Source organism: Rhincodon typus, chromosome 7 (genome assembly GCF_021869965.1).
Source record: "Rhincodon typus isolate 14 chromosome 7, sRhiTyp1.1, whole genome shotgun sequence".
NCBI lineage: Eukaryota > Metazoa > Chordata > Chondrichthyes > Orectolobiformes > Rhincodontidae > Rhincodon > Rhincodon typus.
This window is the reverse complement of record NC_063338.1, coordinates 61,651,849-61,679,147: the sequence shown is the minus strand read 5'-3', so window position 1 is coordinate 61,679,147 and position 27,299 is coordinate 61,651,849. Positions and strand designations below refer to the sequence as shown.

The following is a 27,299-nucleotide window of genomic DNA, read 5'->3' as shown; positions in this document are numbered from 1 at the left end:
AGAACAACTAAAATTTTCCTATTCTGGCATCAATGTAGAAATAACTGATCAAAAATGCCAAGTTCTCGGAGGTGGGGCTAAGGGGAGAAGTGCATGCAGAGAGGAAAGGTTCTGAAGTCTAAATGATCTTACCTCGTAGATTTCATACCATTCAGGATTTAAGTTTACTTTAATTGTTTTGCTGCGAAATGTCTGTGTGCCGACTCGAATAAGAGCATAGGGATCAGATTTCCCTTGTACCATGCCCATAAGGAATGTGTCTTTGCTTATTAAATCTGCAGCTTTGTTCAGATAAATTCTCACCACACCCTGCAAAATAAGGAATTGCCAACATCACTACATAAAATATTATTCAGATGCAGATTATTTTTCTGCTACTGCAAGAATTGTTCCATAGTATTAACATCCTCAAATTTGTTTTTGTTCTATCCCTGATACTGCCAGAAATTGAGCGTTGGCCTGCCATTTACACCCAAATACCATGAACTAGAATTTATACTCCCCAGGTGGTGTGTTTGGGAGACTCAAATCCAGTGCATGGCCTCCTACCATACCACCTACCTTTGACCTATCTGAAATTTTACAAGGATGGACAGATAGGCAGCTCATCCAATCTTGGGTTGATCGATGTCCTTTGTAGGTCAATTAATGGTCATTCAAGGGCCTTATTTTGTCACTGGCAGCAGGAGGTCCACACCATGTGGGTAGACAAGCACTTTGAGGTTTGTGAGTTCAGGTTGGGTCAGAGGGGTATATCAACAAATGGTTGGAGGCACTGGACACTGCAAAGACTATGGGGCCCTGATCACATTCCATCAATAGCACTGCAGACTTGTGCTCCAGAACTTGCTGCTCCACTAGCCAAACTGTTCCAGTACAGCTACAATACTGGCATCTACCCACCAATGTAGAAAATTGCCCAAGGTATGTCCTGCCCACAAAAAGCACAACAAATTTCAACCCAGCCAATTACTACCCTTCAGTCTACTCTCAATCATTAGTAAAAAGATGGAAAATGTTGTCAGTGCTATCAAGCAGCACCTGTTCACCAGTAACCTGCTCAGTGACACCCAGGTTGGGTTCCACCAGGGCCACTCAGCTCCTGATCTCATTACAGCTTTGTTTCAAACATGGACAAAACACCTGAATTCCAGAGGTGAGGCAAACGTGACAGCCCTAGACATGAAAGAGCCTTGGCAAAACCGATGTCAATGAAAATAGGGGGAAATCTCTCCACTGGTCAGAGTCATACCTGACACAAAGGAAAATAGTTGTGGTTGATGGAGGTCAATCATCTCATCTACATGGCCTCTCTGTAGGAGCTCCTCAGGGTAATGTCTTACACCCAACCACCTTCAGCTGTTTTCTATGACCTTCCATCCTCTATAAGGTCAGAAGTGGGAATGTCCGCAGATGATTGCACAATGTTCAGCACCATTCACAAGTCCTCAGATATTGAGGCAGTCCATGCCCAAATACAGCAAGACATGGGCAATATCCAGGCTTGGGCTGAAAAGTGACAAGCAATATCCATGCCACACAAATGACAGGCAATGACCATCTCCATAAAGGGAGAATCTAACTATTATTCTCCTCCTGAATCCTGAAGTTTGTCCACCAACTAATAGGCACAGGTCAGGAATGCGATGAATATTGCCCTCTTGCCTGGATGAGTGCAGTTCCAAAACACTCAAGAAGCTTGACACTAGCCAGGACAAAACAGCCATTTTATTAGCATCATATCCACAAACATTCAGTTACTCCATCACTAACACTCAGTAGCAGGTGTGTGTAACATCTACATAATATACTGCAAAAATACCCCCAGACACATTTGACATTACTTTTGAAAACCACAACCAGTATTATCTAGAAGGTCAGATAATAGGAATATCATCACCTACAAGTTCCCATCCGAATCACACACACCATCTTGACTTGTAAATATATCACCACTGCTTCAGTATTGCTGTGTCAAAGTTCTGGAAGTCCCATCATCACAGCATTGAATACTCTTAGCACCTTGATTTTTGGAGAAGATATCTGAAAGTCAAGAAGGCTTATTGGGTGGAGCATGTGGCATGAAAATTACAACTTTATTTGGTTAAAAAATGAAGTTGTCTCTTATCGAATGGTGCATTTTTTTGAAGGCAGTGAAAGCTCAGATGAAGGAGGTGATTGGCAGGTTAAACCTGTTATCCTCATGGTCTTGATAAATCTTTTACAAAGCAAAGTGTGTGAAAGGGCAGAGAGAACACCAAACTTGAAGAAGTCACGTGTAGCAGAAGGAACACTAATGTTGGGATATAGGAATGTATCAATGAAGAAGGTAATACAAGAAATGTGTCTTGGACCTTCCATGCTAACAGCAGAAGAGCATGAGTGACAAATGCTTTCAAGATGACACCCAATAAGGACCACATTCAACAAATCCAGAAATGTGTGAAGATGACATATCAATGTGAAATCCCAAGAGAGGATTAAAGATGGAGCAAGGATGCACATATGGAGAAGGGAGTTGTTCACTCTGAAGTAGCTAATGTGCTGGATGCTGTGATCAAATTGCACTGAATAGGTCATAGAAAAGCTCAGTACCTGACAAACAGCATGACATGAAATGAATAATGCAGGCCTGAGCTTAAGAAAACATCTTTTAACTGACTAAGAAACTTACTTTATAGTGAAACCAATTTTAAAACAATTTCAACATGGCAATGGTCTGAAAGAACAATGCAAAAATAAAAAGGAATTTGGGTTTAGTTAAATGTTTTTAGTCATTGGTTACTGTAAAAATCATAAAAAGTGAACTCTTGTTATGTTGCCGTTTTCAGCTAATAACTGGATGTTCAAATTTCTTTTTAAACGTCATCAGTCTCCATGGGGATCTAAACAAATTTTCTTGATTTGCATTGTGCGACCACACTCAAATGCAGGTCAACAACCAATTATCAATACCAGTTACTTACATGTGGTAAAGGAAACCGTAGCTGAGAAACATTGACACCATTAATTAGTGGGCAGGCGAATCTATTAGGCAAGACCATGTAGGAAGCAATAGTGTCAAGAATCTTTGTATCTGACAATTCACTGAAATGAAGAAAAACATCTTTTAGAAATGACAAAAGAGCAAAATCAATGTGAACAGTGTACTATTTTAGTATTCTCATCACAAGAACCAGTGAGCCTCCTTTTACATTTTGTCAACTCTCAAACCTATCCCAGAACACCATGCTTGAATCCCTCTAATCAGGTTTCCATTCCTGCTGCAGTATTGAAAAATATGCATAACAAATTCAAAAATGACATCTGAAATTGAGCACTGTCCTCCTCGACCTGCATGCAGTCTTCGACATTATTGACGACATCCTCTCCAATGCCCCTCCGGATGTTCAGACAGATGGTCTGCTCTCACTTGTACTCTCATTACTTTTTAGTCAAACTGCACCCAGAGCATCATCCATAATGACTTCTCTCCCAGTGCTGTATCACTACTTCTGATTGTGCCTGCTTGCACAGATTATTATGATGGAAGATGGAGTATTATGAATAATCATAAACTGGTCCAGTAATATTTAAAAGAAGACAAACATTCACAAGTAAATGGTTTCTTCACTCTGACACAAATTTTGCACCAAAATGTGATTCGCAACCCTTGGCATATATTTCCCTTACCAGAAATTGTGATGCTATTGGCCTTGCAAAAAACAAGACCTGTCAGTTGCTCTCCCCAAAATGGTCATGAAAAGGCTTGATTTACTCCACAAATACAAATTAAACTCATTACAAGTTCAGGCAGCTATTTATAGCTACTTCCTGTTAATGGGATGATCAACTGCCTTGAAAGATTAATACAACCTTAAGCGGCTTTTCAACTTCTCTCCCTCAATTCACCTTCCTTTCAGTTTCTCTTGCTGTATCTAAATTTGACTCTAATTTTACCACTTCCTTCTCGGTCTTTCTTTTCCATTTACCTTCTTTACAATTAATCGGTTAAGGATATAGACTATACTTCTTGTTGATCACCAAAGTCCCCAGATGCTTCACTAGATAAACCGCAGCTTCATCAATTCAGCAATTTGCAGCACAAAAATAAATGCTGCTGAAGTATGCAGAAAAGATTCAACTCACGGCGCCTGTGACAAAATGCCCTGTGCTGGCACGTTCTGGCTCAATTATTAAACATATGCATGCTACATGTTAATCAGTCTCCTATTTCGTAATGTTCACTTTCCATGTAAATATACTTCTCCGTGAATAATTGCTTTCAGTACAGAAATTGAGTATTGCAATAAAAAAGACATTCTGAAACTGTGTCAACAATAACTACAAGTCAGTTTTGTCAAGTATAAGTGCGAGGTGAAAAGCTTCAAACAAGTTGTCTTTTTCTCAGCAATACACGGTGTGAACATTTGATTAAACAACAATGTGCTCGTTTGATCTCAAGATATTCCAAAACATTTTACAAATAAAGTAAGTTTTTAAAGTTTAGTTATTGTTGTAGGAAACATAGCAGCCAATTTGTCCATAGTGCAAACAGCAACATCATAATGACCAAATAATTATTTTCTTTTTAAGACAAAAGAATGGTGTTGGCTAAGGGATAAATATCAACCAGGAAACTGATAAGATCTTCCTTGCTCTTCCTCAAAACCACAATAGAATATTTGACTTTTGTCTGTGCTTTTAATTGGATGTAAAATTAAAAATTATAATTCTTCATCTCAAATGAGTATGATTAATTACTTGATAGCAGTATGTTGGCAGTGCTATTTGTATGAAAACTGTTTTATTGCATTTTTGAGAAGGATACAAAAACCATACTTGTAAAACATCATTAAATTCTAATTATTGTTTAATTATTCCATCAACAGATATTCTCACTTCGGAATCTGAACATTTTTCATTTTATTCAGAAGATGGCAGTATTTCTCACCGAAGAATCAGTATAGCATGTGCGACCTCAACTTCAAAACAACACAATAGATTCACTTCAACTTCAGAAGAGCATCACTTACTGTAATGTACATTTTCAATTTCTTATAACAAATATTTTGGCCTTGCCTAGTGGTGCTGTCAATTAGTACCAAGCAATAAAAAGTTTTGCACTGTGTATTGAAACTGCTTCAAATCGTTTCCATGACTTTCAATAGCAAACAGATGGAGTAAGCCTTCATCACATCAATCTGAGGTAAATTCAAATCCCTACTTTAAAGTTTAAGCAATGTACACTACTAAAAACTAAATAATGAGTGAGCTTAGTGAGCACTCCGGATTACTATTTGAGCCAAGAGCTAAGTGGCACAAGATTAAAGAGGTAATTGCACAGCTCGAGCACAGATATGGGAGAAACACGTTTGAATTCATAGATCATAGACTCATAGATCAAAGAACCCCTACAGTGTAGAAACAGGCCATTCAGCCTAACAAGTCCACACTGCCCTTCCAAAGAGCATCCCACTCTAATTTCCCACATCTAACCTAAACATCCCTGGACACTATGGGCAATTTAGCATGGCCAATCCACCTATCCTGCACATTTTTGGACTGTGGGAGGAAACCGGAGCACACCCACGCAGACACAGGGAGAATGTGTAAACTCCACACAGACCGTCGCCTGAGGCTGGAATCAAACCCGGGTCCCTGGCGCTGTGAGGCAGCAGTGCTAACCACTGAGCCACCGTGCCGCCCTAAATTCATGGGATGTTGGCACCAATACTGGGATAGGAGGAAGCAGTTCTGATTGGACAGGCTCCACATGAATCACACTGGGGTCAGATTCCTGGTGAATCACAGAACTAGACTGCAGACAGGGCTTTAATCTAACTAGTGGGGGCAGGGTTCAGTTGCATGGATAATTATAAAATCAAAGGTAAAAGGAGAAGGCAGGATTGCTGGTTAGTGATGGGGCTGATTGTTACCTGAAAATAAAAGGAAGGACAGAATGTGTGAATGTCATATTGTACCAAGGAACTTCACCAGCAGAACAAACTTAAAGGCTTTGTATCTTAATGCACGAAGCATTTGGAATAAGGGAGATGAACAGACAGTGCAAATCCAGATAAACGAATATGTTCTCATAGCCATTACAGAAACATGGTTACAAGGAGATCAAAACTGGGAATTTAGTATACAGGAGGCATAGAGAGATGGAAATGGTGGTGGGGTAGTACTGTTAACATAAAGTGAAATGAAGATAGTTGAGAGTGATTTGGGATTAAATGATGTAGAGTCCATTTGGGCAGAGGTTAAAAAACAAAACCGGAAGAGAAAGGAGACATTGGTAGGATTCGTGTGTAGACCCCCAAACAATAGCCACTCTGTGGGAAAGGCTATAAATAAACCAAAAGGAGCATGTATAGAGCAATAATTATGGGTGACTAAAATATTCATGTTATAATTTTCCAAAAACCACTGGATTCTGAAGAAGTACCAGAGGATTAGAAAACTGCTAAGGTGACACCCCCATTCAAAAAGGGAAGGAAGCAAAAAGTAACCATAAGCTTAACATCTTTTGTTGGAACAGTATTGGGATCAATTATTAGGAAGTAATAGCAGATCATTTGGAAAATTATAACCTGACCAAGCAGAGTCAGAATGGCTTCATGAAAGGGAAATTGTGTTTGACTAATCTAATAGAGTTTTTTTGAGGAAGTTTCAACCAGACTGGATAGAGTGGAACCAGATGATGTACTATATTTGGACTTCCAGAAGGTGTTCACCAAGGTTCACCAAAAGTTTAAGTCATAAGATAAGAGCCCACTGTGTTGAGGTAATATATTGGCAAAGATACAGAACTGGCTCATAGTTAATATAATGGCATATAAGTATATTGGTCGCTACTTTATCACCAGGAAAAGTACATGACACCAGATTGAGAAAACATAGTTTGATGAGAAACTTAGAACACGTGGATTGCACAAAAGTGGAAAAGTAAACATTAAAAAGGCAAAATCTAACAATCGAAACATCAGCTTTCCTGTTCCCCTGACGCTGCCTGCTTTTGTTCCTCCAGCTCCACACTTTGTTAAATCTAACAATTAGATGTGTTCAAAATCTCAGGAGGTGGAGAAAGTTAAAAGTCAAAATAACTTCTACTCGTTGTTCACTTAATAACAAGTGGAAATGAATTTAAGATTCCCACAAGTATAGATGGGGCATTTGAAGTACTTCATTCATACAACTGGATATTATAAAGTGAAATGCATAATCACAAGTGCTATTGATATCAATCACAATAATAAGACAGAATGAAAAATAATTAAATCAGGTACATAGTAAAACCACATGGAAAAATGGCAAGAAAATAGGGTTGGTATAGCCAAGATGGGCCAAATGGCGAGTGGTTATTTGCTACTCTACATTGCCACCAAATCTCCCACATTAATACCTGTGCACTTCTACTAAAGTCATAAATGTAAACTTTTGTTGGCTAATAAAACATTAAGGGTTGAAACAAATGCAAATTAAGAGTCTTTAGACTCAGTTATGAAGGAAAAAGAAGTCACTTGCCTCTTGGCCAACAGGATAGTAGTGGCTGAAATCAGTTTTTAAAATTAACATCACATAACCTGAAGTGAGATAGTACTGTACAAATAGTCTGGCACTATTTTTGTCTTTATTATTTTTACAGCTTTCTCTTACTTGCACAGCACAGTTAAAGAAAGCAAACATAAAAACACTAAGGTTATAATAATTGCCTTTTTAACGCTTGTAATTCAAATAATCTTTGCTTTTCAAAGTCTGTAATTGATCAGTTAAATAACTTCCTTGTATTAGGACAACATTTCTCACTGAAATACAAGCTGTCTGCTGCTGATTGAAGTATATATTTCAAATGGATTACAGTTCATCTAACTCAAGTTACAAGGACAGCTAAACATTAAACCTTCAATACATATCATCTCAGTTATTGACTTGCGGTACATTGTGGAATTACAAAAAAGCACCCTGTTACATTAATGTTATGATAGTGTTTATACAAAATTAAACTGTGAACAGTGGTGTCTCTGTAGAATATTGCTGAAAGTGCAAATTTACTTAATGCGTACTTTATTAGCAAACCATTGCATCTGTTTTACTTTAATAGCATGGGTTTCAAATTTCACAGCACTCTGTAGAGCACTTTGTATATTCTAATAACCCCGTTATATGTTTGTTTAGTGTCAAGCAACTTATTGGAGTAAGTAGGAGTGGAGTAATAAGAAAGGAAGAAACAAAGCACACAGTAAGATCGTAGAATTATCATAGAAAAGAACATAAGAACTAGGAGCAGAAGTAGGCCGTCTGGCCCTTCGAGCCTGCTCCGCCATTCAATAAGATCATGGCTGATCTTTTCGTGGACTCAGATCCACTTACCCGCATTCTCACCGTATCCCTTAATTCCTTTATTGTTCAAAAAAAAATCTACCTTTTTTTTAAAAAACATTTACTGAAGTAGCGTCAACTACTTCACTGGGCAAGGAATTCCATAGATTAACAACCCTCTGGGCGAAGAAATTCCTTCTCAGTTCAGTCCTAAATCTGCTCCCTCTAATCTTGAGGCTATGCCCTCTTGTCCTGGCTTCACCTGCCAGTGGAAACATCCTCTCGACTTCTATCTTATCTATTCCCTTCATAATTTTATATGTTTCTATAAGATTCCCCCATCAATCTTCTGAATTCCAATGAATATAATCCCAATCTAATCCCAAAGCCATGAAGATCATAGCATTAAATAGCCAACCCAATTGTCAATGACTGGGTAACTACAGGACAGAGTTTCTGCTTTGCTGCTTTGGTTTGTCAACACATATTAGCTAACACTATATTTGAGTTACCTAAATCTTTTGCAGCTGGTTAAAAGACACTGTGGTAGCTGGCAGTGCTCACAGAACTGCCCATGCCTTCAAAATGAATTATTCACCAATAGGAGTTTTTATTAATTGTACTTGTCACAAATGCATAGGTATAAAATCACATTTTGTAAAGAAAGCTAATCGGTCTTTAAAATAGACACAAGGAACCTTCCAATGTGACTTCCATAAATACCCTATGTTGATTTAATTTGTACTAAAACAAAACTATAGCTATCAAGAAGAAATCACAATGGAACTTCTGAAATTCAATGAACATTCCCACAAGTAAGCAGGAACATCTTGACAATGTCTCTCTGGAAGTGCAAATAGCTCTTAACTCAGCAAAACTTGACATAATGAGAGACATCAAGTAAATTGTGGAGACAGTCACAAAGTTAATTATCTTGACTAACAGACAATTGGCCTGTGCTCAAGACCTAGACTATCTCAACCCTAAATATCGAAGCATAATTCAATAGTTTTGAAATAGTGGCCATTTTAAGTTTTGCACTGTACAGAAATCTAACTGAATAAACACTGCATTCAGAAAATGCAGGAATCATTGGAACGCCAAGAACAAAACATTCCAAAGCAGTCTCTGATTTTCAACAGGGAGCCAGAAGGAGGAATAACATACTGCTATACTGAACTAGGTTACCTTGAGCCGCAATCTGCAATAGGAACTTTCAATCACTCCCAGGATATGCTCTCTTCAGCTCACCAGTGTGAACAAGCTCTAACTATTTGACTACAGAAGCTGAATCTGACTTCAAGCTTTCAAATCTACTCTTAGGAGACAGAGTGTTAAAGCAAGCTAGGTCTGCAACGGTAGAAGAGATGGATCTCATTCTCATCTACATACATAAACTTTTACCCTCACTTACCTTTAATCTTTGTATCTGTACTTTAGCTAATTATGTTGACACTTTTATTAAAGTCACTTTCACCAGAAAGTTCATCGTTTCTTTCCAGTAAATAAGAGACAATGGGCGGGGAAATGCCACAGCTTGACTTGGGGAACATTAGGGACTATAGGGGTAGGTAAAGGGGCTTAATCTAGGATACAGAGCATGCAAAGTGGGTTCACAGATATGAGGTTTCTTGGATGGGGCATGGACACTTTTTGGGTGGTAAGGGGTTATAAGGGCCAGAGTCCCATGAGGCTGAGGCATATATTTTAAACAGTTTGCCTTAGCACCTGACAGGTTCCATGGATGCTTTTACTGCTTTCCTGGGTTGACTAGCCTGACTACAACCTGAACCTGACACGTGTTCCTGGCAATCCAGATCGTGACTTTGCTATCACTTTCTTCTGAGGTGGATTCACAAAGCTAGGAATTTTCCAAACTTCTGCTGCTTGCCTTGAAGATGACAAATCTGGGTCAAAGTATTAACTAATACTTGAAATAAGTACTTTTACCATCCCATCAGAAATAAAAACACAATAAAAGTACCAAACTTAAATGGATTTAATTAAAATAGGAAAAGCAATAAGACACTGCAAGTGTTTGGATGAACATGTGAGATTAAGAATTCACTACTACATACCAAACTCATCAGGATAGGATGCCTCCCACAGTGATTAATTAAATATACTGAAATACTAACCTGAGGGAATATTTTCTTTATGTACCATGTATAGCTAAATCATAAACAAGTTTGTAAAGATTACATAGAATACAAATTTACTGTACACACTACATATTGAATCCCACATCTTAAATAATGTGGCTTTGATTTAATCCAGAAGTGTCATACTTGTCTCAACTAAAGCCTCATCTGTCATTAATTTTTATTGTCAAAGAATTGGAAAGTTGCTTAATTTTAATTTGCCCAGTGAACAAACTTCACAATTCCTGGAAGTGACATGAAACAGTCTTAATACTTGCAACATTTTGCCCCACTTTACAAATTATATAGAACAAGAATACAGGAGGACATTACAAAGAATGCAATTCAGTTAGTGTTGATACATCAAGCCAATCTTGCATAGATTATAAAATTGAGAGCATTGCGAGATAGTTTTAAAACTATCTAACAAACTAATTGATACTTTGGAATTACTTCTAAGTTTTGCTGTTGAGTTATTGAGAAAATTCCCTGCTTTACCAGTCCCTTGGTTAGGACAAGGTCTAATACAGTTGATTGACTTTTTGAAGTAGGCTCATGCATCTAAATACAAGACATATTTTCCTACATTCAAAAACTTCAGTAAAATCGAGGATGCAGCTACATTTTACACACACACACACACACACACACACACACACACACTTGGATAAAGTTAGTGAACAGTTGAAGATATTCCTAGCCTTACTCAATTATTCATTATTCTTTTATTTCATTGTAATGTCAATAGCTAAATCAACTTTCACTTCCAAATCTGTGTAAAAGTTAGACAATGTGAAATACTAACCTGAAACCAGGAATATCCAGTAGGTTGGTCAGCCCTGTCCAATTGATTTCCAGAACCTGATGAAAAATTAAAAACATCAGAAGCAGCAAAGCAAGCAATAGATTTATTGAAGGGAACTTCTTCTGTACAATGATACTCAACTTACACTTCAAACATTTTTAGGCTAGAAAAATAATATTTTCCTGAAAGATGATGGTGCACTTTTTAAGGTTGTTATGGAAAGCAGTTTGTTTCTCGTATAGGACATAAAACTACAAAACACCAAAGATCTAGTTAGCCAGACAAGTCACAGTGGTCCGTGTTAAGTGGATTAGCTTGAAGCTTGGAGCAAAGTTTTGTAGGCCACATTCATTCACCGTGTGAAGAGTTGATGATGTTGTGTGGCTATAATCCCATGCTGATCTGTCCTTGACTTCCTATTTACAAAAGACATGTACTGTTCTTGCATGGAGAGAATTTTTGAACATAGTCCATCGCTTTTGGTGAGAGGTAGAAGCCTTGGACGCTTTAAATGTCAGATCACTCACCAGACCTTTGTTGGTGATGCTGGTTTCAGTTCAGAGATTGTGCTTCCTCCTTTTTGTCATCAAAACCAGCATCACTCAAAGCATCTGTGGAGATCAGCAAGATTTGAGGGATCTGGATTGCATAGTCAGTAGGTTCTGAAGGACTTCATGGATAGCTTATTCTAGGTTGATTTCCACGTAGTCAAGCTCTTTCAGTGATTTTGCATTCAGATGCAAATCAGGCATGGAACAGACCAAAGCCTAGGAGCTAATTCACCTGCTTGATATCAAGCTATCAAGCTATCCAATTATCAGCAAATTTAGTTGTTCATAGGCTGCCATAAAGGTTGCCTCAAATATAGAACCCTGTTGCAAAGTTTAGAAGGAACTCTCCAAGACCATTTCACCTTCTCCCACAGTTTGGCTTTCTCCCCCTCCCAATCTCAAAGACAATATTGACAGGAAGGAGTAGGTTGCCTTCATTAGACCACAAATTCATACAACATGAGCAATCAAGGCGTCACTGCTACAGGAATTATGTTGTGAAACTTGAAAGGGTTGAGAAAAGATTCACAAGGATGTTGCCAGGGTTGGATGGTCTGAGCTATAGGGAGAGGCTGAATAGACTGGGGCTATTTTCTCCAGAGAGTCGGAGGCTGAGGATTGAGCATATAGAGGTTTATAAAATCATGAGGGGCATGGATAGGGCAAATATACAAGGTCTTTTTCCCCCCCAGAGTGGGGGAGTCCAAACTAGAGGGCATAGGTTTAACAAGAGAGGGGAAAGATTTCAAAGGGACCTAAGGGGTAATTTTTTCATGCAGAGAGTGGTGTGTGTATGGAAAGAGCTGCCAGAGGAAATTGTGGAGGCTGGTACAATTATAACATTTAAAAGGCATCTGGATGGGTCTACGCGTAGGAAAGGTTTAGAGGGATATGGGCCAAATTCTGGCAAATGGGACTAGATTTATTTAGGATATCTGGTCAGCATGGACGAGTTGGACCAAAGGGTCTGTTTCCCTGCTGTACAACTCTATGACTCTATGGTAACCATGATGTGGAGGTGCCGGCGTTGGATTGGGGTGGACCAGGTCAGAAGTCACACAACGCCAGGTTATGGTCCAACAGGTTTATTTGAAATCACAAGCTTTCACAGCACTGCTCCTTTGTTAGGTGAAGTGACTCTATGACATCAAGACTCAGGACAACAGAACTTACTCACTTAAACTGTTCCCTTTGATGACCCCTTCCCCATTCTCCTTTCTCAGTTATTAAAGAACTTTCCTCTCGCTATCTTGTGATCCTTTATAAACTCCTTACAGTCCAAACATTTGATTAGATAAACTGCCACAAAATGTGCATATCTGCAGAAATGAGGTCAAGATCCACTTCAAAGCAGTAACTGCTGTTGGAAATAACTGGAGGCAAAATTACAACTGCAACTGGAATGAAAACTCATTATTATAAGCAACAATTGTAGTGATTGTAATGAGGTCAGCCACGTAGACTTAATAGAATGAGTTCTCTGATCAGGACTGTTAACCTGGTTCAAACAGGCAGGCTTGGCTGGCAGATATGAACAGGAACACCAGAGGTCGTGTCCATTCAGAGCTGGCTCTGAGGAAGCCAGATCGGTGTCAAGTACTATGCACGTGTAAATAAAGAGCGACTTGGTGACAGGATACCAGCCTCTGTGGAGTTATTTCAATAACAATCACTTAATTTCGTAGACTAGGGAATCAATAAAAATATCCTACACTTACGTAACTTCAGCAGAAAAACACTGGACAGTGTTTTACAGAAGGAAAAATGAAAAGGGCAAGCTGCCAAACAATTTGGTGAGAGATGGAAAGGAGAATGAAAATCTGATCAAAGAGATGGATTGCAAGGTAGTTTTTGAAAGGTGAAGAGAGAAAAAATAAACAGAGCCGGATGGGATTTTAGGAGGAAGTTGCAGCAACGGACACCAGGACTGCAACTGTAGATCAAAGAATGGGTCAGATGTATGAAAGCCAAGGCTAGTGTATTGAGAAATGCAGAAAGGGACACAAATTGGGATAAAAAAATATTGCAAAATGCAATATGTGATGTCAGATGATGAAAACACAGGAGGATAAGCGGGAATCTTTTTAAAATTAAATTTGTTGTCAGGTAATTAAGTTGGCATTCACCATTTTCCATGTAAAATTAGTTATTTTGTTTGAGATTGCGGATACTTCTAAAGAAATGAAAATATTTGGCTCTTTTTAAGGGTTTACTTTGCTAAGACATGCAAAATTCCTGCCCCCACCCCCAACCCACCAACATCACCGTTGCAATTTTTTTCTAAATTTTGAAGGCAAACATTCCCAACTACAATGAAGTGCAGATAATTGATGAAGCAGCTGAAGCTAGTTCAGTCTAGCACACTGCCCTGATAAGCTACTGAAGAATTATCTGGTCTAGAATATAACCTTTGACAGGCCTCATGTCCTTTGTGGAACTTCTAACTGTGTGCTCCTTTACTGGGTCTGACAATAGTAACATCAACTAAAAAGTCTTAATATTTGTTGACTTGATGCCCTGAAGTACACACGCTTTGGAAAGGCAATGAGTCACATGGTTATGCTGCACAAAATGGCCAACTTGGCTGTTGGTGTATTGTATGATTTCCTATGCCCCTCCCCTCTCAATTCCCAACAGATGAGCTCTCTATGGAAAGGCCAATATTATTGGGTCTGTCATGAATATTTAGAAAAGGTGCCAAGAGGAAGATTGGATAGTTTCCAGCAAAAAAAGACAGGCACTTTTGGAAAATTAGTACGAAATATGCCTGAAGCACAATGTCCCTTTAAATATCAAATTTGCTTGCAAGTGGCAAGATATGAACAACATTCAGGCTTGGGCTGATAAATGGCAAAGTGAGAGGAGGAGGAGGAATTTTTTCAGTCAGAGGGTGGTGAATCTGTGGATCTCACTGCCACAAAAGGTTGTGGAGGCCAAGTCATTGAGTGTGTTTAAGACAGAGATAAATAGGTTCTTGATTAGTACGGGGATCAAGGGTTACAGGGAGAAGGCAGGAGAATGGGGTTGAGAGTATCAGTCATCATTGAATGATTGGAGCAGACTCGATGGGTCAAATGGCCTAATTTTGTTCCTATAGATTGTTACTTAAGACCACAAGATATGTCACTCAATGCCAGACAATGACTATTTCCCACAATGGAATCTAACCATCTTCCCTTGATGTTCAAATAGTATTATGGTTGCTGAATCCCCCACTTGTTTTCTTACTTGGTTATCTTCTTTTTTGGGAGACAAAGATGTTATTCTTCTGCAAGAGATGCCACAGATGATCTTGGTTTAAAGCACTCCCTCCACATTTGGAATCCATCTTAGGCAAAGGAGAAATGCTTGGAAAAGGCAGGCCAATAGACTACCTCAGACCTCAGTGCCAGCAAGCACTGTCAAACATGTAAACAAACGAGATGCCATCAGCCACATGCAGTAATTTGATCTGTGCTGATGACATCAGTTGTGCCCTCAAATCTACATCCTTCGACACCCTGGACAAGATCCTTAACAATGAGGTTATAAACTTGATGGACTATCGTGCATATAGAATCTCACACTGAATCCCTGAAAATCCACAACCAGTGTATTCCACCTCCATAATGCAAATGCCAAAAGAAATGCACATTTACATGGATGGTTAGGGAGTAAATCATGACCCCAACACAAAATACTCGGGAGTAACTCTAGACAGGACTTTGTTGATCCATGACCTTCTAAAGGAAGCAAAGGATGAAGACCAGAAACAACTGACTAAAAACTTGTTGGATCCACATGGGATGCTGCTGCCACAACACTTTCAACCTCAACACTTGCGTAGCATACTTCAGAGCAGGGTACCATGCACCAACTTGGCAAAGATCAACACACATGCTTGCACGTACACCTTGTTGACTTTCAACTGAACATAATACTGTGCAGCATAACTGGAGTTCTCTGCTCAACTCCTCTCTGTTGGCTTCCTGTCAAACATCAGTCCTCCTCACATCCACCAACAACCCACAGCTGGTTGAAACCATCTTTGCAGCACCTCACTTGTCACTCCGTGAAGATCTGTTTAATCTACCCTACAGCTCATCTTCCATCACGTGCTCATATGCAACAATGTTGCTGAGCAAAGGTCTGCCAGCAAATGTCCACTGGATTGAGGAATGGGATACGCAGGAGTTATAACCTGTTCTTTCTGTAAATCCCATCTATTTGATGACATGTTTTGAACTCCCATGACAAGAATGGTCCTTGCTAAACAGGTTCAGAACAACCCAGGACTCCTGTACTGTTATGAGCTCAATGCAAACTCCTTATGCACTTGGTTGGGACAAATAATGCCGCACATTGTAGAGGTCTACAGCACAGTAAAAGTCCCTTTGGCCTATTGAGTCTGTGCCAGTCAAAAACCAGCATCTAACTATTCTAATCCCATTTTCCAACACTTGTCCCTAAGGACTATCCCTTCTACAGATTAGGGGATGTATTTATCTCAACGAACGAGGCTACTGCTTGGCTCCCACGATTTGCATCCATAAAATAAGAATCTTGTATTAAATGAACAATTTCTCTTAGACCAAGATTTATTTACTCCCATGCCAGGAGCACAGAGATGGAACAATTTCCAGCTGCACATATCTGAACTTTTAAAAATGGCTGCCGGTTTGGGTTTGCAAGGGCAGGCTGCATTAGAAGCCGAGGTGTAGGCTGGTATAAAGGCCTGCCTTGGGGATCTGGCAAAACTTAGAAATGAAGAATAAAACATGAAACATCCTCCACCTCCTCCTCCCCAATCCTTACCCCTTACTAACATCTACATAAATCGCCACTAACCACCCCATTAACGTCATACTAAAGCATGCCCCTATGCCCTCTCTGGACTAACGCCAAGCCATTGAAAGGTGGAACAGGTTCTGCTCCTATTTTATATGTTTCTATGCACCTTTATCTATCCTCCCATAATACTTTATACATCCATGCCAAATATGGCCATGCTAAATTTCCCAGTGTCTAGGGATATGCCGGCTAGGTGAATCAGCCATAGGAAATGCCGGGGTACAGAGATTGGGTAGGGGGTTGGGTCTGGGTGGGATGCTCTTCAGACGGTCAGTGTGGACCCGAAGAGCTGAATGGTCTGCTTCCATACTGTAAGAATTCTATAATTCTAAATGCTCAACCCCATTGTTCTTTCACTCTACACCTACCATCCACCATAGGTAGACCTCATGACCCATATCGAGTTGAAATAAATACAGTTCGATGTATCAATTGCAAACTTTATATTGGGATAAACGCTTTCTTTCAGCAAATCCACTTTGAATTTTTTTAAAAATATAATTCTTCAACTAAATAAAGCCATAAAACAATAAGTATTTCATTCAGTTGTAGGAGCAATGGAATTCGTGATTCCACAGTAAAGATTCAATAACCACTTGATGATATGAAAGGTGCCCTACTGCGGTAAAGGATCATTGTGAAATCAGTCATGTAGTATTAATCCAGTACTATAAGCCTTATGTCAAGAGGTGAGTGAAATAGCAAACACAAGTTTCTAAAAACAAAACTCTAGACTTTTGTTTCTAAAGAATTAAAGGGCAGCCATTTTAAATACCTTTATAGATAGGACAGACACCTCTAACAAGTAGTTTTCATAGTCTATTAACAAGTCCAAGGAGTTTTAAAGTAATGGGTTTACACACTTTTTACCCACATTGATACCTACTTAACAGTTCTGGAGGGCACCTGATCTCGCCTGAAGGTCACTTGACCTTGGTCCAAATATGTTCCAGGACCAGATCCAAGGAGGTACCGTAGCTACATCCCTGGCTTGGGAAAATCTAATCTGCACACTGAGTTGCACACTGAAAAAAGATGTCAAAATCTGATTTGGAAGGAGTCTACTGATGATTTAAAAAGGCCAATTTCCTCCACAGACCATGAAACTCACCCCACCACCACTGAAACAGGAAATGCCATGTTCGGGGGTAGAACCTAAGGTTTCTAAGCCCAATATATTGAAAATCTGAGCCTCATAACAGTATTTAAATGAGCAAGAGTTCTTTGTTCTTGGAGCTGAGAGAAAATTAAAATGTGAAACAATGCAATAAAATGCAAAAACAAACTCACTGGTCGGCGAATGAAGAACAAAGTCACAGCTCCAACCAGGGGCATCTGACTAGATAATGGCTCCAGGATCACTCGGAGTGTACCATGCAGCTGTAGTATAAGCACACACCATAACCGTTACCAAATATCAGCTTTAAGGGCCACAACACTTTCTAATTGTCAACATGAGAAAGTTTTGATGGAGATAGGCAAACAAATCACATCACCATTTAAAGATGATAGCACTGGAACATGAGATTAAAAGAACTTCACAATGTGAATGGTAATTTCAATCTGAGATAACAAGGTGTACAGCTGGATGAACACAGCAGGCCAAGCAGCATCAGAGGAGCAGGAAAGCTGACGTTTCGGGTCTGGACCCTTCTTCAGAAGGGCCTTTCTGAAGAAGGGTCCAGACCCGAAACGTCAGCTTTCCTGCTCCTCTGATGCTGCCTGGCCTGCTGTGTTCATCCAGCTCTACACCTTGTTATCTCAGATTCTCCAGCATCAGCAGTTCCTACTATCTCTGAGGTAATTACAACGTGTTGCTCTTCAGGTTCAAATCAGTCAAGTTTACAGCTACCATAGATTGTGCAAGGAAGTATAATTATTTTGCAATTGCCTATAGTGGATGCCAACAGTTATCCAATTCCTGAAGTTACTCACATTAATGTTAATACATTTATTACTCTATTTTTGCATATTTAAAATAAGAAGTCAGGAAATGTGCAAATTTACCAAGAATGCGAGGGTTGCTATAATTTTGCACAGTGAAACTACATAAAGATAGGAACAACAGAAAAGACTTTGAAGAATGAGCAAAGAGACATTTTTGGCAATATTTGTCCTTGGTGTGCGAGAATCACCAGCAAAGCCAGCATTTGTTGTTTATCAATTTCGTTCAGAAAGGTAATTGTAACCCATGCCTTAAACCATTCAGTCCTGGTGGTGAAGATGCAGTTGGGTAGACCATTACAGATTTTAACGCAGTGCAGGTGAAAGGACACTGGTATTTACTGTCAGTTAGTGCAAGACCAATGGTACAAGATAGATATTTCCAAAAGTCAAAGAGTTGGATAATGAGTAGCCATTGCCATTCGCTGTATTCTCTAGAGGCTATTTATAAGATAGAATTAAGAGAACGAAGACTATGTTTCTGTCCTTTCATGACTGGGCCTTATATGAAAGGTAAAATGGAAACAGAAGAAGAGAAAAAGGAGCATAAAGATAGATTACCAACTCATACATCGTTAAAACAGCATTGTGGGGAATAAAACCTTTATATAATTCTGTAATTTCATAGATCATAGAATCCCTACAGTATGGAAGCAGGTCATTCAGCCTACCGACTCTGAAGAGCATCCCACCTTGATCCACCCTATCCCAGTAACCCTGCATTTCCCATGGCTAACCCACTTAGCTTCACATCCCTGGACACTATGGGCAATTGAACATGGCCAATCCACCTCATCTGCATGTCTTCACACTTTGGAGGGAAACCAGAGCACCTGGAGGAAACCCATGCAGACACGGGGAGAACGTGCAAACTCCACACAGACAGTCCCTGAGGGTGGAATCGAACCCCGGTTTAAAGCTTTGGCAAAGATCTGTAGCTCGGGTTGTGGGTGAGGTTGTTGGCTTGCTCGCCGAGCTGGCTTGTTCTCGTTCAGATATTTCGTCACCATGCTAGGTGACATCATTGGCGAGGCCTCCAATGAAGCAATGTTGTTCTACTCCGCTTGGAATTTATACTGCCTGGTCCATTATGGTGAGTAGTGTCATTTCTGGTTTTGATCTGTATGGGTTGATATATGGGGTCCAATTCTATGCATTTGTTGATTGAAGTATGGATGGAGAACCATGCCTCTAGGAATTCCCATGCATGTCTATGTTTGGTTACCTTGTCCCAGTTAAACTGATGGCCTTCATTGTCTGAGTGTACCGATATTAAGGAGAGTTTGTCGTGCCGTTTTGCTGCTAGCTGATGTTCATGTATTCTGATGGTTAGTGTCCTTCCTGTCTGTCCGATGTAATGTTTGTGGTAGTCATTGCATGGTATTTTGTAAACCACGTTGGTTCTGCATGTTGTGGGAATGCATGGTAGCCCACAGCCACTCTATGACAAACATTTACTAGGATTCAAAACCACATTCCCATAACGTCAGTTTTACTGGGACAAGGTAACCATAATAGCCCAAGCCAAACATAGTTTGGAGGGTCACCGGATCCGAAACGTTAACTGACTTTTTCTTCACAGACCTGCTGGGCATTTTCGGCAACTTTTTTTTTGTTCCAAACACAGACCCGTATTGGAATTCCTACAGGCATGGTTCTTCACCCGTAATGCAATCAACAAACATAGAATTGGACTCCATATATAAACCTATACAGATCACTACTTACCATAACGGACCAGACAGTATAAATTCCATGACAACAAGGTGCAGAGCCCTAAACATCAGCCTTTCTGCTCCTATGATGCTGCTTAGCCTACTGTGTTCATCCAGCTCTGCACCTTGTTGTCTCGGATTCTCCAGCATCTGCAGTTCCTACTATCTCAGTATAAATTCCAAGCAGAGTAGAATAACACCACTTCATCGGAGGCTCCACTGATGATGTCACCAGCATGGTGACAAAACATCTGAATGAGAACAAGCCAGCTTGGTGAGAAAGTCAACAACCTTATTGAACCCAGGTCCCTGGTGCTGTCAGGTAGCAGTGCTAACCACTGAGCCACCCTTATTTGTTACAAGTACTATCGTGCCAAAGGTCACAGATTTCCTGATTGAACATTATAGATGAATTTTAAATTTCAGATCAGAAATAATATCACAACAGGCCACTTGTGAAGTAATTTAGAAAGAAACAACTTCAAAATATCCCACGTACCTGCATTCCCTTCAATCCAGCTTTACATACTTTCTTCACCTCCACATTAATTTCACAATCTCCTACGTAGCTGAAAGACAAACATTTTATTTTAAACTTGGGTTTGCCAAATAAATTGTACACAAAGCCCCAGTGACAACCTTAGAATCATTCATTCTGACAGTCATTTTAACTTGAAACATTAAATCTACCCCTCTCTCCCCATATACTGCCTGCTTGTTGTGTATTGCCAGTAATTTTTATTTTATTTCAGATTTCCAGCATTTGCAGTATGTGGTTTTGTATTAGAACAATTATTGTGTTTTCAGTCTCCAATTAGGTCAAAACCGAAAGAACGGCGGATACTGTAAATCAGAAGCAAAAAACAGAAATTGCTGGAAAAGCTCCGCAGGTTGGCAGCATCTGTGGACAGAAACCAGAATTAACATTTTGGCTCCAGTGCCCTGAGGAAGGGTCACTGGAGCGGAAACATTAACTCAGATTTCTTTCCGCAGATGCTGCCGACCTGCTAAGCTTCTCCACCAATTTCTGTTTTTATTCCAATTAGGTTGGGTTTTACAAAATGTCTTTTGTTATTTATCCTTCAACTAAAAACAATTTGTTTTTCCCACAATCTCCTGAAAAAAAAAATTTCCAATTCTAATCTGTACTTCCCCAGCAAAAGTAAGTGCTTGGCAGAACACTCTACAAGAGCTCTGGAGGAATGAACATTCTTGTATTGATTTAAGAATTAACTGGAATTCAACATTTGTGCACTCAAAATAAACTTCCAGTTTACATTCCTTTCAGTTTTATCTGAAAAACTGGGAACTTTGATCAGCAGGAAGGTACTGGACTTTGGAATTACGTTATGTAAGGATCTGAGGATTTAGTGCCCATCATTGAAAAATGAACACTTCACTGTGTGTGCACTTTATTAGATAATCCTAGTTGAAGGGGTGCAATGGAATTGAAAACACCAAACATTGATGTTTACTAACAACTCATGAAGTCAGCTTGATGGGCTTAATGGCACTGATTCCAGGCTTTATAGTGAAATCAATGTTGAAATGATTCACATGTCTTTCACCCTCCCACTTATTACTTCCTCGGATTTTATGTTGAGGCTATGAGCCTATTTTTTTTTTTCCCCGAGGACTTTAAATGTGCCCTCGGTTTGGAGCTAATATTTAGGCCGGTCTGGTTAATAGATTGGGAGTTTCCCAGGCTGTGTTTATAAAACAGACACCTCATTAAAATTTAACTAAGTATTTATATGTAAAAATGTAGTGCTAAGATATATTTTGTGCTGACTGTAACTTTTGTTTCCTATAGTACTGAACGTTGAGATTTGTTTGACGAATAAAGCAATGATGGTGCACTAAATTTCAGCCACCGTTTGTTTTTCAGTTCTCCTAATGGTTCAGAAATCTCTAATTACAATTGCCTCACAGAAGAGGAGGCAACTTTTTGAAAAATGTGGCCCAACTGGTTCTGCCACCATTTGTTGTCACAATATACATTAGTTTAAAATCAAAATGCTGAGGAGGTTGGAAATCAGAAATAAAATGAAACACGCTGGAAATTCTCAGCAGATTAGATATCTGTGGAGACAGAAAGAGAATTAATATTTCAGGTTGATGATCTTTCATTAGAACTGTAAAGAGGAGACATAAAAGGTTTTAAGCAAGCAGAAAAGGATAGCAATTGGCAACAGTTGGTCTGTTCTAGTTTTTTAAAAATTTCATTCAAGGGATGAGGATATCACTGGCTAGGCCAGCATTTATTGCCCATCCCTAATTGCCCAGAGGGCAGTTAACAGCCAATTACATTGCTATGGGTCTGGAGTCAAATGTAGGCCAGACCACTTAATGATGGCAGTTTCATCCCATTAGGACATTTGTGAAGCAGGTGGGGTTTTCCAACAATTGACAATAGTCATCTTCAGACTCTTAATTCCAGCAGTTAATTGAATTCAAATTCCACCATCAGCCATAGCAAGATTTGAACCCAAGATAACAAGGTGTAGACCTGGATGAACACAGCAGGCCAAGCATCAGAGGAGCAGGAAAGCTGACATTTCGGGTCTGGACACTTCTTCAGAAAAGGGTGAGGGGAAGGGGATTCTGAAATAGAGAGAGAGAGGGGGGAAGGCGGATGGAAGGTGGATAAAAGGAGCAGAAAGGTGGAGAGGAGACGGACAGGTCAAGGAGGCGGGGATGGAGCCAGTAAAGGTGAGTGCAGGTGGAGAGTTAGGATGGGGGTTGGTCAGTCAAGGGAAGATGGACAGGTCAAGGAGGCGGGGATGAGGCTGGTAGGTAAGAGTTGGTTAGTGAGGTGAGAGGAGCGGATAGGTGGGAGAAAAGATGGACAGGTCAAGGAGGCGGGGACGAGGGGGATTCTGTTTTTGTTGTTATTGCGGGGAGGGGGTGTGAGGGAGGAGTTGCAGGAAATGCAACTTAACTAACTTCATCCACTTTACTAACACCTTCCTCCCCAACCTTAAGTTAACCTGGACCATCTCTGATACCTCTCTCTCCTTCCTGGACCTCTGTTTCCATCTCTGGCAACCACCTGGAAACCGATATCTTTTTCAAGCCTACCGACTCCCACAGTTACCTAGAATACACCTCCTCTCACCCACCTTCCTGCAAGAAGGCCATCCCCTATTCCCAATTCCTTCGCCTCCGCCACATCTGCTCCCAAGATGAGGCATTCCATATTCCCGGACATCCCAGATGTCCTCGTTTTTCAAGGACCGCAACTTCCCCTCCACAGTGGTCGAAAACGCCCTCGACTGTGTCTCTCGCATTTCCCTCAACTCATCCCTCACACCCCCTCCCCACAATAACAACCAAAACTGAATCCCCTCATCCTCACGTACCACCCCACCAACCTCCGGATTCAACGCATCATCCTGCGCCCACTTCTGCCACCTGTGATCTGACCACACTACCAAGGACATTTTTTCCCTCCCCATTCTTATCTGCATTCTGGAAGGACCACTCTCTCAGTGACTCCCTTGTCCGCTCCACAATCCCCACAAGCCCCACCACCCCCGGCACTTTTCCCTGCAATCGCAGGTAGTGCTACACCTGCCCCTACACCTCCCCCCTCACCCCCATCCAAGGCCCCAAGAAAACCTTCCACATTAAACAGACGTTCACCTGCACATCTGCTAATGTAACATATTGTATCCTCTGTTCCTGATATGGCCTCCTCTACATCGGGGAAACCAAGCGGTGGCTTAGAAACCGCTTTGTGGAACACCTATGCTCGGTTCGTGACAAATGACTGCACCTCCCATACGTGAACCACTTCAACTCCCCCTCCCACTCCTTGGACGACATGTCCATCCTGGGCCTCCTCTAGTGCCACAATGATGCCACCCGAAGGTTGCAAGAACAGCACCTCATATTCCACTTGGGAACACTGCAGCCCAACGGTCTCAATGTGGATTTCACAAGCTTCAAAATCTCCCCACACCCGACCTCATCCCAAAACCAGCCCAGCCTGTCCCCGCCACCCTAACCCGCCCGTCTTTTCTCCCACCTATCTGCTCCTCTCACCTCACTGACCAACCCCCACCCCCTACCTACCAGCCTCATCCCTGCCGCCTTGACCGACCAACCTCCACCCTAACTCCCCACCTGCACTCACCTTTACTGGCTCCATCCCCACCTCCTTGACCTGTCCGTCTCCTCTCCACCTATCTGCTCCTTTATCCACCTTCCATCCGCCTCCCCCTCTCTCTCTATTTATTTCAGAATCCCCTTCCCGTCCCCCATTTCTGAAGAAGGGTTCGGACCCGAAATGTCAGCTTTCCTGCTCCTCTGATGCTGCTTGGCCTGCTGTGTTCATCCAGCTCTACACCTTGTTATCTCAGATTCTCCAGCATCAGCAGTTCCTACCATCTCTCAAGATTTGAACCGGAGTCCCCAGGACATTAACAAAGTTGCTGGAAAAGCTCAGCAGGTCTGGCAGCGTCTGTGAAGGAGAAAACAGAGTTAACATTACGGATCCGGTGACCTTTTCTCAGAACTGAGGAAGGGTCACCGGACCCGAAACGTTAACACTGTTTTTTTCCTTCACAGATGCTGCCAGACCTGCTGAGCTTTTCCAGCAACTTTGTTTTTGTTCCTGATTTACAGCATCCGCAGTTCTTTTGGTTTTTATTTCCCCAGGACTTGGAATTACCTCAGTCTTGGAATTAACAGTCCAACGATAATACCACTAGGCCATCACCTCCCCACATTTAAAGCAGAGATTAAATGATAGGACAATGAAATAGCAAATAAACAAAAAAAAAGGTCCAGAGAGGTGATTGGCAACAGCATAATTATAATCAGCACTTGCTGTCTAGATAAACAGGGCAGTGATTATGGCCGAAAATTATTGAACTCGAATCTGGAAGGCTAACCAAAAGTTGCCCAACTGTTTCTCCAGTGACTATGAAGTCGAGGATAGAAGTCAGAATGAGGGTAGGTCCGAGAATCAAAATGACAGGCAACCGGAAACTAGGGCCAAAACCGATGACTGAATGGGGGTACAGTAATCAAAAGAGTCTCCAATTGGTAAATGGTTTCCACACTGGTCAAAACAAATAACTTATTCTCACCAGGAAGAAGTCTAAGGTCATGGACAATGGGAAGAGAGGTAAAAGGGCAGATGTTTAACTCTCTAAAATCAACAATTGTTCTTTGCCCTATTTTTGTCTCCATGAGCCTTGCCCCATCACTCCTTTGTCTTTGAATCTCTTCTGACAACCCCATTTGCCTGCTTTTTCCAATCCTAATGAAAGGTCATTGACTTGTAGTATTAACTTTATCTCTTTTTCTAAAGATTGCAGCCTGACCTACTGAGCACTTCCAGGATTTTAGGCCATTCATTTCTTCACTTATTCTACTTTTCAAATTTCAGATTTATATTTTATTGAGTCATATCATATTCTAAGCATAACTTGGTTTCTTTCTCCAGGGGCTGCTAGTCCTGAGTTTCTCCAGCATTTTCTGCTATTATTATTGTGCATATAAATTCTGTAAGTGCAATACGCAACAATTCAGCTCATGGTCTTCTAGAGCTTCCATCTAGCACAACTGTACAAGATTTAAACATTTTATTACTTTACAACACTATGCTCTGTAAAAGTAGGGTATTGGCATAAGCAATAAAATGGAAATCATGAAATGTAATGAAAAGACAAAAATTGTTAAGGTTGAGTAATAAGTTTCTGTTTCCAATTCTGTGCCTGTAACGAACAGCAAGGTTGTTCTATATTTTCAGCAACAGACATTACGTTGAGGTTGCACAATCTGTTAATTATGGTTTCTCACTAGTATCAAGAGCATAAAAAGAAAACAAAATGCCTAAGTTTATAAAATTGTGTGAACTGGGTTAACACAACTTTAGAGGAATGCAACAATCTTCCCTGGGGCAAGAAATGGCTTGCTCGTGGTATGTGGCCATGTCCCGCAAACGAATAAAAGGAGGATATCTGATAAACCAGACTGGCCATTCAGAAGAGCACAAGGACATTGAAGTGAGGACAGTGAAGTTTGGACACAAGTGTACAGAACAAAGTTTCACCAGCTGGTCAACTGATGATAAAGGCAGGGCTTATCATGAAGATGGAAGGAGGCAGCCATGATGACAGCATTGAATATGTATAGACATATACTCTCAGAAGTTCTACAAGGCAAGTTCCTGTCCTATGTTGACCTTTTTGAAAGGAGGTAAAGCAATTCCACGCACGATGTAAGGATTTTTTTTTTTAATGACAGCGCTGTAATTTGGGAAATTCTAGTGCTGTTCTTGGCAATGAATGCAAACCTTGAAAAGCTATACATCAGATTCCCCCAAAGCTTGACACGAGAAAGACTGCTGGGAGTAAGGGTGAGGATAACATGGAGGTAGACGGTAAAGCCAACAGAAAATAACTGTTGCAATATCAGTTTAAATCCAAATGATTTACTGCATATCATGCACGTTTACAGCATCTGTGGTTGAGGAATTTTAAAAAGTGGCATCATTAACCTTCACAATAGGACAAAATTGAAAAAACTACAGTGAAAGCAAAGTACTCCAGATGCTGAGATCTGAACTAAAAGTAGAGAGTCCTCAAGAAACTCAGCAGCTCTAGCAACAGAGAAACAGAGTTAACACTGAGTCCAACGTGATACGTCAGTTCCAAAGAAGTCCTTATGAATTGGAAACGTTAAAGTTGTTTCTGTACAGGAGGCGACAGGCCGGTGAGTTTCACAAAACATTTTGTTTGTATTGCAAAACAGATTAAACTGGTTTTGTAGTCAATATGTGTCACCAACAAAATTGTATGGCAAATGTTTCATATATAAAAAAAAATTGAGAGCACAGAATGTATCCCTGGCCAGCTGCCTGTTCAAACACATCAGGGATTTTCTTGGATCAGCCTATACTGCAGTATTACATAAAGGGTCTAGGCCCGAAACGTCAGCCTTCCTGCTCCTATGATGCTGCTTGGCCTGCTGTGTTCATCCAGCTCTACACCTTGTT

The 27,299-nt window shown here is 40.5% G+C and overlaps 1 protein-coding gene across 1 annotated transcript in view; it reads right to left on the bottom strand.

The window, feature by feature from the left end:
* Positions 1-27,299, bottom strand: part of LOC109918857 (extended synaptotagmin-3-like) — a 98,552-nt gene that overhangs the window by 25,456 nt on the left and 45,797 nt on the right. Inside the window, exons 4-8 of the mRNA XM_048599227.1 lie at positions 20,790-20,859; positions 17,922-18,011; positions 11,251-11,306; positions 2,967-3,087; positions 133-309 (exon numbers count right to left, since the gene is read on the bottom strand). Of these exons, the coding sequence (XP_048455184.1) occupies positions 133-309; positions 2,967-3,087; positions 11,251-11,306; positions 17,922-18,011; positions 20,790-20,859 (514 nt within the window). The remainder of the gene's footprint in view (positions 1-132; positions 310-2,966; positions 3,088-11,250; positions 11,307-17,921; positions 18,012-20,789; positions 20,860-27,299) is intronic.